The sequence below is a fragment of the Centroberyx affinis genome, unplaced genomic scaffold (genome assembly GCF_046629955.1).
Source record: "Centroberyx affinis isolate AG114_WGS23_722 - 3 ecotype Tasmania unplaced genomic scaffold, CSIRO-AGI_Caff_v1 ptg000262l_1, whole genome shotgun sequence".
Lineage (NCBI taxonomy): Eukaryota > Metazoa > Chordata > Actinopteri > Beryciformes > Berycidae > Centroberyx > Centroberyx affinis.
The window spans coordinates 194,544-210,605 of NW_027278944.1; the positions used below are offsets into that span (position 1 = coordinate 194,544).

A 16,062-nucleotide genomic window follows, 5' to 3' on the forward strand; every position below is an offset into this window, starting at 1 on the left:
ACACACACCATCTCTCTTTCTCTCTCACACACACCTATTTATGATACTGCAGACATGGGAATATTATGAAGGAGGGAGGGGAGGAGACCCTACATGTATTAGCCTACTGCATTTCTAAATATTGAAATAACACATGCAGCTGTAGGTTACATAACACGTAGTAAACGTAGTACATATTACTGAATTCAACGCACTATCACCTTTATATGAATGATTTCTGACGGCTGTATTATGGTCATGTTATATGTTGCATACAAACGATACAAAGCCCTCTGAATGCCACAGCTCACACACGGCTCAGTGACAGGTCGGTTAACGATGTGTGCTAAAAGCTACATACACACACACGGATCCAGCGGGCGTCACGTGGGACTTGGAAAAAAAAACACTTGCTGGCGGCAGCTGGAAGAAGGGGAATAACTGTATTCATATATGTTACACGGTTTGTTGACGTAGTTTCCTACACTGCACGGGTTTTACGCGCTTTAGCGTCGAGGCTGCTACGCACAAAGACCTGAAGAGCGATGTAAACAACATGCTATTTCGTAGCAACAGAAATATAACGACCTTCTGCCGTATCCCGCTTTCATTATCGTGCTTAGACCTCACGCCGTACGCCGACTCTAGGTGTCGTAACTGCCCTGTCCTGTCCATGTGAGCTTGCGAGGAGAGAAGGCGGCGCGGCTTCTTTAGCAGCTAGTGTGTGTGTGTGTGGGTGTGTGAAGGTGCAGAGCAGCAGACCCTACTGTTTCCTAGAGTCGACCACCACAGCTTACAGACATGGAGGGAGCTGACGAGTTCATGAAGTACCGTTCCCCGCTGGTGTCCAGATATGCCAGCAAGGAAATGGCCTACAACTTCAGTGACAGGAAGAAATTCACAACATGGAGAAAGCTGTGGATCTGCCTGGCCAAAGCTGAGAAGGTTTGACACATTGTAGCTGGGTAGCAACTCAAGCTAGTTAGCCTGTGCCCTTGCCGTTATTGTATTTACATATACACGCGCTTTGTTATGCTTCACAAGTCCTGAGAAGTAAAGATTGCGACCTTGAGAGAGCCCTATCAAGTTGCCTCTAAATATAGTTTTAAAGGAGGACCCAGGCTTTCTGCATGAGCATGGCAACACAGCTCATATTAGTTGTCAGATGCTGCAACACTAGACATAGAGTTGTAGTCTAAGCTATGATAAATTGCACTGCAGTTAGACAGTGATATCTTTCACCAGTGCCCCCTTTTAGAATGGAGATGTAAGGCCTGTGCTATGGTGTCAAAAGATGTATAATGTTAGGTCTAGTCAATCACCTCGAGGTGCCTTTACCTTTTTTCAGCCAGGAACCTAATTCAACCCAGTGAAAACACAGTAGCACTCTTGTCCTGTGGACCCCAAAACAAACAGACAGGTGGCCCCTTTAGAGTCCCCCAACCCTTGATAGAAGAATACACCGGACCAAGCCTAGGTTTAGCAGCTGCCGATGGTTTCAACAGGCAAAACACTAACATCAGCCGAAGAGAACACAGGCAGATTGCTGTAATCTTGTAATCTAGAACTCCCAGCCCCCTCTGCAGGCTTTCTCCATTGATTTCAGTGTTTCATTCACTATTAGAAGAGATAGACACTACAAGGGATTGTGCCACAGCCCAGGCTGTAGGTCAGGACAGTAGAAAGGTCTCCTGAAAATGGGATTTTTATCCAAAGGGACTATGTTTCAGTCCTTTGGCATTGGCCGGTAGGCATCACAAGTGAAACAATTTGTTAGCCAGCGAATCGTCCATTTCTCTGTGTGATTCCCACACTTCTCATATTAAAGAGGGGATGAAGCTGGGGTTAATTGACATCAGACCCTCTCTCACATGCAACACCTCATGTGACCTGTTACACACACTGATTAGCACAAAGAGTTCATCCTTGTACTTTTTCAGCACGTTAACACGTTCTTTAGGGAGTTAGCTTAGCTACAGTGTCTCTGTGGAGATTTAAGTGTGTTGCTGCCTCTGCCAAGGGAGAGTTTGTGTGTTTAAAATAGCATGGAGTGAATGTCACAGTAATAGGAAACTGCCCCCTGAGACTTTGTTACTCTACTCGGCTATTTTGCTGTTTGTTCCTATGGATGCACAATTAAGTTGCTGTCGTCCTATATAGCCTTTGAAGCGCTTTTGCACAAAAATATCTCCCATAATAATTTTTTATTGTGTTGTGTCTTCACTGTGCGTAGGCCGGCCTGTATCCTGCCCTGTAACTGTGTTCTCAGGGTCCGGGCCAAATTTCTCAACTAACTTATTCTGCAGTCCCATCACATGACTGCAATATCGCAATAGAAGACTCTTGAATCTAATCAGGATGTCTAGCTTCTTCTCACGAGGCGAACACATGTCAGACAAGATTGTGGAGAAGACAGAATGGATAACTAATGGAATGTCATCATCAGCGGGCCTTCTGTCGATCTTCTTAGGCCATCAAAGCGTGATATGTAGCTGTTTTTATCTTTTAAGAAAACCACTCTTACAGGGCTAAACTCATACTGCCAATAAATTAAACTGTAGCTTTCTCTCTCTCTCTCTCTCTCTCCCTCTTTCTTACTCCCCTCCTCAGGCTCTGGGTCTGCCCATCACCGACGCCCAGATCTCGGAGATGGAGAGCCACGCGGAGGACATTGACTTCGCCATGGCGGCCGAGGAGGAGCGCAAGCTGAGGCACGACGTCATGGCTCACGTCCACACCTTCGCACACTGCTGCCCCACCGCCGCTCCCATCATCCACCTGGGCGCCACCTCTTGCTACGTGGGAGACAATACCGTAATGATGATTCACTACATGGACCCTATTGTAGATTGTATGACATCATGGGTTATGTTAATGATAGTATCTTAGTTTTCAATTCACAAGACGAAATAGAAGCCATAGCCAGTCTTATTTTCTTACTTTCCCTTGATTCTAGAGCAGTATGTGTTGTTGACCTATATTGTTTTAGAGCACTGCGCTTTTCTTTAAAATTTTTCATGTGTTATAATTTGTTGTTTCTGTTTGTTCTTCCTCAGGATCTGATTATGCTGCGTGATGGATTTGACGTGCTGTTGCCTAAGGTGAGGCTCAGCTGTTTGCTAGAAACATGCACACACATCCAGTTGTGCATATGTGAAGTCAGTGGAAAAAGAAGCATAGCTGCCCAGTTTTTTTCAGTTATCCTCAGCTGTTTAGTGACAACAGTGTAGAAATAATCAAATCAACTCAGTTCATTTTTAAAGTGCTTTTTGCAGTGGTTTGGCATAAAGCGCATTGCAGTATAAAAATACACCTTAAAAACAAACCAATCATAAGCTTAAGATGTTAGGTGTGTGTGTGTGCACACGCTGGTGTACATACAACAGATCTATGGCTGTGGGGCCAAAGAACGACACAAAGCTAGCAAGATGATCTGAGAGCAGAGAGAGGGAATAATGTCATCATCTGCCTCTGAGTTTGAACATCTAAATGTTCACAGACTGAACCCACACCACCGTGCCATTTTAGGTCTGTTATATAATCATCCGGTGATCACACCCTCTCTCTTATTCCCACAGCTGGCCAGAGTGATTGACAGACTGGCAAACTTTGCAGAGAAAAACGCTGATCTCCCCACGCTTGGCTTCACACACTACCAGTGAGTGTGAATAGAGCAGCACCTCTCTGAGTTGTCTTATTGTATGGTCCTCATATTCCTCATATTTGTGCTTTAAGTGAAGAACATGCAGTGGCTATCAAAAGTCTACAAACAACACACTGTATTTCCCCATCTACTTCTCTCCCTCTCCCTCTCCCTCTCCCTCTAGGCCAGCCCAGTTGACCACAGTAGGGAAGCGGGCCTGCCTGTGGCTGCAGGACCTGGCGATGGACATGAGGAACCTTCAGCGAGCTCGCGATGACCTGCGTTTCCGCGGGGTCAAGGGGACCACTGGCACACAGGCCAGCTTCCTGCAGCTCTTCCAGGGGGACCATGACAAGGTGCACGCAGCAGACGATGACCCGGATGATGGTTTATTCATTTACCAGGGCACGGAGATGCTTTGTGATGGATTCAGTGTTGTAAACCTTTTTTCGTGTTCCGTCCTTTTTCTCCACCAGGTGGAAGAGCTCGACAGGATGGTGACGGAGATGGCTGGCTTCAAAAAGTGAGTTCTGTACTAGAAAGAAAGAGTTTGACTCCTGCCTCCATAATCCATCTCAGTTGTTAGCCATGTGTCTTAATGATATCCCATCCTACCCAGAGCCTACCTGGTGACAGGGCAGACGTACAGTCGTAAGGTGGACATCGACTCTCTGTCCACCCTGGCCAGTTTGGGAGCTACTGTCCACAAGGTGAGCTGCTGCAGAGCCTGGACATGGGTGGAGAGATGGTTCCATCTAGTGGTGTGTAGTGGAAGTGGGGGGGAAGTCTTCCGTAAAGTGCTGTGTTGAAGCCTGTACGGAAGACTGCAATAAGGGCCCCTAAACTTTGGAACAACTTACCTGAGGAATTATGACTATCTTCTTTTAAGACGCAACAATGAATTTTTATACATTTCCTTTTAACTACCAACATGATTTTATAGTTTTTGCCTGTGATCCAATATGGGCTTTCTCTTTTTGTTGTTGCTTTTTTCCTGTTATGAATGCATTTGCTGTGTTTCTTTTTTTGCTGCTGTTTTATTGTTTGTAAAGTTTATTATTATTATTATTAAATGGCCTTTCACATTTAAATCAGGTGAGATCCAATTTGTTAGATATGTACCAGTGTGATTAAACAGGAATATGCAAATAAAGCCCAATAATAACTTTCCTACAAGAAGAACTAATTAACTGCCACGCTTACCTAAAGGTTCTCTTGATTGTCTTGTCTTTCTGTAAAAGTTTTGTGAATGCTAACAGTACATCAGTAGATCATTGCATTGCCTGGTTGAAGCACATTCTCTGTGATCCCTCTCTGTCTGTAGATCTGTACGGACATCCGCCTGCTGGCCAACCTGAAGGAGATCGAGGAGCCCTTTGAGAAAGAGCAGATCGGTATATTAACTCATTCATTTCCTTCAGAAATTAGATTGGACCGTATTCAGGAAAAAGAAAATTCAAACATGCTAAAGGAGAACTGGTTAAATTGACCTATTATATAATTCACTAGAGTTTTGGACGATAAGAATGAGTTATTTCATCATGAGTTTCACTGTCCTGAATTTGTGGTTGTCATCCTACCTACAGTATAGACAGTTATGGAATTAATCTAATATGGGGTTAATCTGGACTAACTTTACAGGGCAATGCAGCTAAAGAATTCAAATGTGTTTAACGCTACACATGTCGGCATCAAGTGCTTTTTCCCAAAACTAGCACATGTAAGTGTTCATGTGTCTTTAACCCCCCTCTCCCTCCCCTCCAGGTTCCAGTGCCATGCCCTACAAGAGGAACCCCATGCGCGCAGAGCGTTGCTGCAGCTTGGCCCGTCATCTGGTGGCTCTGCTGGCCGACCCGCTGCAGACGGCCTCGGTCCAGTGGCTGGAGAGAACACTGGATGACAGCGCCAACAGGTCACACGCCGCAGACACACACACACGTACACACACCGGTAGAGCGTGTTGGTGCACCCAAAGCGCGCTCTTCGGCAAGCTCATTTCTCCCCCTCTCTCTCATCCGCAGGAGGATCTCCCTGCCCGAGTCCTTCCTGACGGCTGACATCATCCTCAGCACCCTGCAGAACATCACAGAGGGACTGGTGGTCTACCCCAAAGTGATCGAGAGACACATCCGCCACGAGCTGCCCTTCATGGCCACAGAGAACATCATCATGGCCATGGTGAAGGCTGGAGGGAACAGACAGGTACAGGGAGTTATCAGTATGAGGAGCCACTATGTAAGGGATAATGTCCAGCGAGACGCTTATTATTACATGACTACTTATACTCATGACATTGACATTCATTCAGAGGCATTCATTAATTAACGCAAAATACTGATTTAAAACATTTTATTACAAGCTAAAGGCATTGCCAATCAGCAATCAAAAGTTATGTGCTCTCTGAATGCATTAAAAGTGACATTGGAAAAATCCTCCATGTTTCTAACCTTGGTTTGTCGAGTGTTTTCTCCGCAGTAACCAGTGAGTAAAGTCTTTTTGGCACCAGGTGTCACTTGTTAATTTGATTAGAAATTAACAAACTCAACCAGACTTCTTGACTGCGGAGTGATATGATTAGATGTGAAACGGCTGTCTGTTATGTGAAACAAAGCTCTGTAATTCACAAATAACAGACCTCAGAATTCATTCGTTCGGCCAATCAGAATTGAGTATTTAACAAAGCCATGTAATATGTGATAATACAAGTCTGTGCTTTTCTGATGATATTCCTAACATTAACAACTATTTCAAAAGGCTATTATATAGGCTACATAATCAGTCATATACACACACTCTTTCTATATACCTTTCTACACACACTCCCATCTCTCCACTCTGCCTCTCCATCAGGACTGCCATGAGAAGATCCGTGTGCTGTCCCAGCAGGCGGCAGCTGTGGTCAAGCAGGAGGGTGGAGATAACGACCTGCTGGCCAGGGTCCAGGCTGACCCCTACTTCACCCCCATCCTGGGACAGCTGGACGCCCTCCTGGACCCCAAAACCTTCATTGGCCGCGCTCCCCAGCAGGTACAACATGGGCCGACCCCCGTTCTCGCTCTCATTGTAGCCGGTTCCCAGCTGTTGGGGGGGGGGGGGGAGACCCAAAACATCCAGAACATCATTGAGAAGCCAATTTCAGGCAAACGGGGGGGATTTGAGGCTTGTACACACAGACTAACAGATAGACACAGACTGATGATGTATAATGTATATTGTTATTTTAATGTGAGTAGTGGAGGTCATCTCAGTCCAAGAATGGGTTCCTTCACCTTAAGAGGCTAAACTGTTTTCATTTCTCTAATTATTGTTGCACTTGCACTTCCTTTTTGAAAACAACTGTAGGTCAAACCCTTCATCTGTTCCTTCCCTTCCCCTTTTTTTTCCTAACTGTGGTCTATTTCTCTTTTGCTTTCTCCTTTCTCTCTCTTCTTCCCTAATATTCTGCCTCTCCTCCTCTCCTCAAGGTGGCCAGGTTCCTGTCTGAGGAGGTACACCCTCTTCTGGAGCCCTACAAGGCTAAGATGGACGTCAAGATTGAGCTTGAGCTCTGAGACACACACACACACACACACACACACACACACACACACACACACATGCACACACACACATTGACATACACACAAGGAGAGTCTTCATCATGGTGTGTGGCTGTGGTGAACGTTGTACCCCAATAAAGAACAGTCACTGTAATGAATTTGGGTTCATCATGGCTTTTATTTCTACCTGCTGGATGTATGTGTAAAATAAGTGTATTTAATATGTTTTGATACTCAAGTCATACAGAAATGCATTCTTTTACTGAAATAGAGTCAATAACACATCCAAAATATGATTCATAATATTGTGGTAATTAAAAATCTTAATGTTCCCATCCCTTTGGCTGACAGGAACCAAAGGTCGTATGAGCCTTTGTTTTTTTATGACATAACTAGTCATTATGTAAAGCTGATAATAAAGTGTGTAGAGGAACCATTAATCCATCTGTTTATTACTTTACATTTATGATTAATCCAGCAGTCATCCCTACACACAAAGGCTTCACTATGGTGGCTTTAACTCAGGTTACATATAAGGTTACAGGTTGTAACTGTTATGTCTTGTGAAATTCAAGTCCCTGTTTCTAAATGTGGATGCACGTGAGAGAGTTTCTATTTAGAGACGTATTGTGCTCAGTTTACGGGAAGACAAACCGTAGGTGTGGTAGAGAGGACACCCACGGTCTGAAAACGATTGGGAGGACCTTGCGCAAGAGGCTGTAGATCCAAAAAGTCCCCAGCTCAAAGTCCAGCCCAGCCCTCTAAATAGAAATTGTAGCGTTACCGTAACTTCCAGTGTAGCAGTGCACTTTAAAAATCCAAGTGAAGAGAATGAGCTGAGCTTTTTTGCTCCACTGTTTATCTGTGTTCAGTACAATCTTAATACCTCTTCAAACCCTATTAGTCATGAGAAAAATAGTGGAATTATCATCATTGTGCCTCCTTTTCCTCTCCTGACACATTTTCCTGCTCCTTTCTTACTTTATGAACCACACAACATACACACCACATACACATAACCATCAGGGATCATATTTCTGATTATGCTGTACTGGTTACACAGAATGACACAGCTGATTTATCACTCCATGTAATAAATATGCAATGTAAGGACAAAGTGCAATATGCTTATGATCAGAGCATAGTCTGCTCGTGTCATTATGGTAATGTAGAGTGAATAGGGAAAGCGGCACTTAGAATAAGTTAGGATAGTAAAACTTCAACATCTTGAGGCAGCTGTACCTCTGTCCTACCAGCCTTTTGTCAGAACTGAGTGAGTACATGTCTCCTTAACTTTGCTATTCTTTCTCCATTTAACACTCTTTTTTTCTCTCTCTCTCCCTCACTCTCATACACACACTCACACACTGTTCTTCTGAAGTTATTTGTTGCGCCATCCTTTCATTACGCTTCTGAACCAATTTGAAGAGCAAGAAGGTTGGATGTCATTCCTCTTCTCTTCTCAGCTCCTCTTCCCCCTCTCTTTTTCCTTGTTGTCTTCTTCCTCTGCCGCTTACCTGAAGACTATATTATACCTATCTATGTGTTTTGAGGGACAGGTGGGTTTTATCCTAGGCAGGCATACAGCGGGTATCACTGTAGTGAGTTTTTACCTGTCTCTCCCCAGGTGAACTATTGCACTACTACTGTACCACTGTAACATGTGGCTGTGGGCATTGCTTCCTGTCTGCCTGTCTATCTTTGGCACTGCGGGCATTTGGACTGTGTGAGTACATAACCTCCTTCATTCCCAAAGTGTCAACCTAATAATGTACGATAATCTTGCTGTGCCATATAATGGCAGTAATGTTTATATGAAATATCCTCATGCGTGCGGCATGAAACAGAAACTTCCTCTGGTAGTTCAGTTCTCTGGAAATCTGTTGGCTTGGTCCCAGAGGAAGTGATCCTCCTGCTTAAGATTTTTTTCTGCCTTTGAAAGCCCCAGTAAGCTGCCAATGAAGCTCCAGCTATATTGAGGGCATGTTTGTGACCATGACTCATGATGATTTGTAGCCATTTTTTCGGGAAAAGAATGAGTGTTGTTCTTAGCAAGATATAACACTGCGGTCCAATCACCGCTCATGTTCTGTGTTCCATTTTAAAAGGGCCGTCCTTTTTGAATATTAAGGCAAACCTTCTGACGTTTCCCATAGGCCTAGGTGATCTAGAGTGGGTTTGTCCCTCTGCGCCGCCCCTTTAAAACACAAAAATGCCTCAGTAGGTGACATTAAAGCTTAAAAGTCCTCTCCAGACTGATTTACTATTTAGGTTATGCTTCAGACGGCATGAAATCCCTCTGGCAATGTTGGTATAATTTTGAAGTGGCACTGGGGCATCAAGAGAAAAAGGGAAAGACCAATTTCTCCCTCTAGGGTTGCAGGGCTTTGTATCAAAAAAGACATGACTTTATTTGATGAAATACATCGCACATACAGTAGGATACCCTTTATTACCCCGAAGGTACACTACAGAAGACAGAATGCACATGACATCTCACAGTGAGCAATGCATGAAACAACATTCACACGTTCATACTCCCATTCAACCACAATACTAACAAGTCTTTTTCTCCCTATTAGGTTTGGTATAGCTGTATCAAATGGGTCGGTCAACCTAACAGAAGGCGTGCCTTATATCAGGTTGGTGTTAGTTCCTTCTGCATGAGGTTAATGCTGCCATGGGAGATGATACAGTGTGAACAACTGAAAATTCACACTGAGTGCAGGACAGCAAATGCAGAACTGGCAAATTGCAGTAGAGAGTTTCAACACAAATTACAATAGAGAGTTTCAACACAAATTTTTCTCTGTTTACTTTCCTTAATGATTCCACACAAAACAAAATTTGTGCGGATAGAACTGCAAAATACTAGCAAGCTGATTTTCTTTTAAACGTCTTTGTCATTGCAGAAATTTGAATAATGATGATGGTCTATTTTCTCTCTCCCTACAGCAAATGTGGCACTTACAACCCACAGAGCTGCCTCTTCTCCCAGGTCTGCAACATCTGTTCTGTTTTAGGTAATGACAAGTAGATTGATGCCATTCCATCCTGTCTAAACCTTTTAGGCAATCCTTAGCCATGAAACCTCTGCTCAGCATATGTTCTGTCTTAGTGAGGCTGTATTCAATTTTGTTGTTTTTGACGTGTTGGACTTGTCTTGGTCTTGTGCCTGATTTGATGATGATGTCTGGTCCTAGAAATATAAAACATGTGCAGTGATTCTATTGAAGTTTGGTTTATTTTCTCCCCAGCACGTGAAACAATTTAGGGGATTTCACTTGTAGAAACCTGTGTGTGTAATGGTCCTCAAACTTCTATGCGTTGATCGGTCAATTGCAAGATTTGCAGATAGATCTACATCTCTGTTCATGCTGAAGGAACTCCTTAATCATTATTTTTGCATTTGGAAAGATTTTATTTTATTGCTCTTTTGGTCTTAGTCTTGAATAGGACTCAATTGGCTCTGGTGTTGGTCTTGACTTGCTCTCGAATCGCCCTTTGGACCAGGTCTTCAGTCAAGATCCTTTTCATCTAACTTCTTTACTATTCCGTCCATCTGCTCTCTGTCTTCCGGACGTTCTCTCTCTATGTGTCTGTCTCTGTCTATATATTCCTCCCTCCCTCCCTTCTCCTCTCCTCTCCTCTCCTCAGCGTTGTGGATTGTAGTGATCCGCTTCCAGCAGGTCCGGGACTACGGTAGCCATGGAAAGGCCAACATCGCCAGCATCGTTTTGGGGTTCATGTCCTCCATAGGAATCTCTATCCTTGGCAACTTCCAGGTAACTCCTGACAGTCTCTACCTCCACTTTTTCACGCTCCTGCTATATTTTTACCTGTATTTTTACCACCCAGTAATACTCCCCCTCCTCACTAACCTTCTCCCTCCACCTTCACCCCCTTAGCAATCAGTCGTAAAGACAGTTCACCTTTTGGGAGCATTCCTGACTTTCTTCGTTGGCCTGGCCTACTTCTGGGTACAGCTGTTTCTAACCTATCGGGCCGAGCCGTCCCAGGACAGACGCTGGGTGGGGCCTGCCAGGGCCATCTGCTGCACCCTCTGTACCATCCTGGTCATCATCAGTATCCTTCTATCTCTGCATTTTGTTAACATATGTGTCATAACCCAAAAATGGGTCGCGGGCCTTTTTTGGGTCAATCGTCACACATGAATGAACTGAACTGGCCACCTGCTATTGGTCGGTCTTAGGTGCCAGGTGATGTCACCTTCTATAGAGTACAACAGGTGGTGACATCACCCGGCACCAGGCACAAGATCAGCCAATAGCAGATGGCCAGTTCAGTACCCTACTTTTCACCATTAGATGTCAGGCTTCACACAGATTTGGGTTTGGGGTTTAGCTACTCTTTAATGCGAGTTATGAGTTGTATGGGTATGATTTTATGCTTGTCAACTGAGAATGTCGTTCTTTTATTCAAAAGCAGTTGTGAAGAAAAATAATAGGTGACTATCAATTCAAAGAATGCAATACGTATGTCCTTGTGGAGAACGATCTTCCCAAGTTGTCTTGGAGAGAACAAACTTCTCAAGAACGTAAGCGCAAAGAAGCATCCTTTCTTTGAGATGGACTGTGCACGCAATTAATTAAAAGGCACAGCTGTTCACTATATAAACCATCGAGTGCTGTGCTGATTGGATATGATGCGTCGTTCCTGCGATCAATCTTCAAGCTTCCCATTCGTTCTCATTGGCTAAGTCACCATCCAATGCATTCTCAGTTGGCAAGTACACTTCCTGGATCTTTGTCCATCCTCCATCCTTGCGTTCTTTTGTTTTGGAATTGGACTTCAGCCATTATATATTGCACTAAATACATTTTGGAGGACACAAGAATGCATACTGAGAAAGCCTCAATATATTACCAACTCCTAGTGCCCTCCAACACCTTTGGAGGGAACTGTACATAGCCTTAGATGTCTATAGAACCGTCAAATTCTCTGCTATCATAACCATAAACCAGAAGAGGAAACTAGGCCTGCAGACAGAGAGGTGTGAGAGGAAGTGACTAATAATAAAAACAAGCATCTACATCTCATGGGTCATCTACATCAAGTACAAGACATACTATACAATACATACAAGTGCAAACACAGAACGTCTCTAACTACAGAGATGTACATTTCTTCAGCATTGTGCTCCTTGACTCCTCTTCAGTGACCGTCCTCCACAAGACACACCAGCGGTCTTGGGCAGCCGTGTGTGAATGGACCTTGGTCATGCTGTTCTTCTGCCTGTTCGGCCTCTTCGCCGCAGAGTTCAGACATATCGACTGCCACCACCTCACGGTGCAGAAACAGGCTCTTGGCAAGGACCAGAACCCCGCCCCGTTCGAAACGAACGGTCATGTGGCGTCTGTGCGCATGTGACCTACCACAGACTTAGAAACACGCAGGTACAGTGGTTGAAGACTGTATTCTTGAGAACCGCTACCTGCAATGAACTACCTAACGTGAAACCAAGACCAAAGACCCGACATAGGATTCCGTCAAGAATTTACATAGACTTACAATGAAGTGTAGGTACAATGCCTTTCATTTAGGTGGGATGTAGATTTTGCCGCCCATGTACCGTTGGCTTAGAGTGTAAATGATGCCGGTGCTACACCTTTGCTACATGTTCACTTCACTTTGATAGTTATCTCCGCAGTAACATCTGTAAACAAACGCCTGCCTTGGAAAAACAGATTAACACCAGGCTCAACAACAGAATTGTGAAATAGACTAAAAATGTTTGACCTCGCTTGCCAAGGCTCTAGGGAAAGTTTGCATGGTCTAAGTTGTAATTTTGTGTGTGTGTGTGTGTGTGTGTGTGTGTTTAATGTGTTTTATGAGAGGGTTTTATAAGTTTCGTCATGCACATGCTGTTTTACGCTGTGGTTTCTTTTGTCCAATGCAAAACAACAGATCCCTCAAGTGGACAAAAGTGAAAAATGCAAAAAAAGAAAAAGAGCACAGCTGCTGGCCTCCATGTGCTGGATTTTCCCCACAGTTACTTTCATATTACATGCATTAGCTTAGGTAATATTGTGATCATATTAAGACATTGAAAAATAAACAAAAATAAAAAAAACAGTTGTTTAAACAAGGCAGGCATGCAGACATTACTGGGTAGATTATTTTCAAAGTGGGATACCCTCTAGCGTAAAAGCATGAGCATATGTCAAGTGTACACAGCACACACACACACACACACACAGGTATCTGGTATCACTATTTATTTTATTTTTCTGTTTGCCATACTTTAAAGATGCCAAATTGACAGACCTGATATACAGTATGTATATATGAAACTTTTGAGAAATTTTATATTAAAACCATTTCTGTACAATTACACTCCTGCTTTCTCTCAAGTGTATATAAGACTTCCTTCCTTTACATTTTGTGTTGTCTTCTTCCCTAAAGAGGTGCTTTGATTGCCATTCCATGGGCAATACAGTGACATTTTGCTGCTTTGTATGTATGGAAAATATGTAATTTGTAATAGTTTTCCATTACTTCAATGAAATATTCAAATGAACTACAACTGTAATGTAATAAATAAGATTGACAAGACAAAATGCTTTACTACATAATTCATAAAAGTAAAAAACAAAGATGGTATGGTTATACTTTATCTTAAGTCTTAAGGTCTTCTTTGCAAGATTTCTTATGTCACTCCATATAATTTTGACAGCCTTAAACTTACTTGATGAAACTTGAAACTTTGCTGTCATGCCTCACACAGCAGTAAGTACAGACTAACACATGGTGGCACCATTCAACCACCATTCAGTCTGCACAGAAGATTGAATTCTATTAAAAAAATCCCCTTTAATTGTGTGATTCTGAATTATGTGTTCCCACTTCAAGTTATTTATATAAATCATTCAAGCATAAATTAGATGTGTTGCTGCCCGTTTGGATACAGTTCCAAATAAATCCTCCCCTATCCCTCTCTCACATTCATGTATTCAATATCTTTCTATGAGCCTGTGGTTAGCGTATAGACTGTGAATGCCAGGAAAAGTCTGGTCTTTGTCTTTCTCTGTCTCCCTCTCGCTCTCCACCTGTCAGCTGGCCGATACAATGGAGGAGAGGGAGAAAAGGAGGATGGAGGATTGAAGGGAGGGTTGCGTCAGCGGGAGAAAAAAAAAAAAAAAATTCCCCATGATGTCATGAGAACTGCTTCCTAAATTTACATTTACCTGTTGCATAGATGTCATATAGCTTGACTTTTTCCAAGATGTTTGAATCTAGAAAGAAGGTTTTCAGAGAAGAGACTAAACTTCAAATCATTTCCTCATCTACAACTCTATGGATTCTCATGCTTAGCTTCACCATTATTATAAAATCCTCTCTGAATGGACAGATATCCATCACATCTGCAGGTACAAAAATGACCAGCAGGGGCAGTGTAGAGCCACACTGGCTGATAATCACTCCACTGATGGGAAAATGCAGTGCTGGTGCCATGCCAGAGAGCTTTTGGAAGATGCTCCTAGTTTAGACAGAGGTTCTACATTCAGGACAATTTGTTAGGGGTATTTTGAGACAGGCCAAATAATGGAGCTCCCATAGCCACGCCGATAATGGGAGAGGTCCTACTCTTGGCTCCGACACTCAAACAGTTCCCCCCATCCAAGTTCTGTGTTTGTTTAAACATATTGTCTTGGGGTCTGCTGGCACCGCCTTTGATACCGCTTTGTGATCAAATTTTCGTTTTTGTTTATATCTGTTTTTTACTGGTGTCATTAAAAATGGCTCGGGCCACGCGGGGATTGAGATGGGAATACTGGGCCCCCGGTGTCCCCGCGACGTCCCGGCAGCATTCTTTCACACACTGCATGCTGGGTGATCACCGGAGGGGGGCTTTGACGAGCGGGGCGAGGGGATCAGACGGACAGCTTGGAATTCGATGGGAATTTGTGCAGCGCTGTTAGCTAGCAGTGTTCTGCTGCAGACAGCGTGCGTATTGTCTCGTCCCAACAATGCCGTCTTGGGTCTCCTAAAAAACTCCTTCGCTGCAGCTGATTGGGAGACATGAACTTGAGGTCTCGCTCTGTTTACCTGATGTGATGATGAGTCATAAGCTGAGATGCAGAAATACATGGGCAGAGTAGGAGTTGGCTGTTTTGAATATTTAAAAAGGAGCACCTGGTCTGTCCCGCCTTGCAAATGATGTCAATGATTTCTTTTATTTATATGTTTTATTATTATCCTTACTGACCTATTTTACCTTTCTTTCTTTCTTTCTTTCTTTCTGTCCTTTTTTCTTCCTTCCTTCCTTCCTTCCTTCCTTCCTTTCTAATGTCATTTTACCTGACAAATGATGTATTTTTTGTGTTTTGCGTGAAGCACATTGAATTTGCCTTGTGTATGAAATGTTTATTTATTTATTGGTTTATTTTTCAGGGACAATGCACATATAATCAACAGTCAAACTGTAAATGAGCCAGAGTTAGCCAGAAAGGCTAGTTTTCATCTGCTGTCCCTGGCCAGATGTTTAAAAAGCAGCCTAAAATTTCAAATAAGATAGAATTAAAATGCAATTAAAATGTTACAGAGATAAAGAACTAAGTAAGTGACACAAGAGAGACAATAAAACAAGAAAGGACAGATTAGCAGACAATGGCATGTAGACAAAACAAATGCACATATAAGCATAGCGTACATAAGACACCAAAGCAGAGCGGACACAATAACATAGACTATAGCATGCGTCGGACAGAACAAAGACACCGACAGTAAAAGCACATATATGACACTAGAGCACATAGCGTACACATCAGCACGGACAATAGCATGAACTGAACAAGACAAATGCACATAATAGAGGCAAGACAAGCAAGCAGGACAAGACAATTGGCAAGATGTCGACAGAAGCATCAGTTGCAGTAC

At 43.2% G+C, this 16,062-nt stretch overlaps 2 protein-coding genes across 4 annotated transcripts; both read left to right on the plus strand.

Moving 5' to 3' along the window:
• Positions 1–407: 407 nt before the first annotated feature.
• Positions 408–7,305, plus strand: adsl (adenylosuccinate lyase). Of its 3 annotated transcripts, XM_071546214.1 has the most exons (12): positions 409–924; positions 2,590–2,793; positions 3,036–3,080; positions 3,558–3,637; positions 3,807–3,978; positions 4,099–4,145; positions 4,242–4,332; positions 4,947–5,016; positions 5,387–5,534; positions 5,644–5,824; positions 6,473–6,649; positions 7,087–7,305. In XM_071546214.1, the coding sequence occupies exons 1-12, from the start codon at positions 781–783 to the stop codon at positions 7,171–7,173; spliced, it is 1,446 nt and encodes a 481-aa protein (XP_071402315.1). In that variant the 5' UTR covers positions 409–780; the 3' UTR covers positions 7,174–7,305. The 3 variants fall into 3 exon arrangements, with proteins under 3 accessions (XP_071402330.1, XP_071402322.1, XP_071402315.1); XM_071546229.1 differs by lacking the exon at positions 6,473–6,649 and having other exon boundaries at positions 408–924; XM_071546221.1 differs by lacking the exon at positions 3,036–3,080 and having other exon boundaries at positions 408–924.
• Positions 7,306–8,794: 1,489 nt separating this feature from the next.
• Positions 8,795–13,650, plus strand: tmem150b (transmembrane protein 150B). Its single transcript, XM_071546401.1, has 6 exons — positions 8,795–8,887; positions 9,744–9,803; positions 10,117–10,184; positions 10,819–10,946; positions 11,070–11,247; positions 12,341–13,650. Exons 1-6 carry the CDS (start codon positions 8,823–8,825, stop codon positions 12,550–12,552), a joined length of 711 nt encoding a protein of 236 aa, XP_071402502.1. The 5' UTR covers positions 8,795–8,822; the 3' UTR covers positions 12,553–13,650.
• Positions 13,651–16,062: the final 2,412 nt, after the last annotated feature.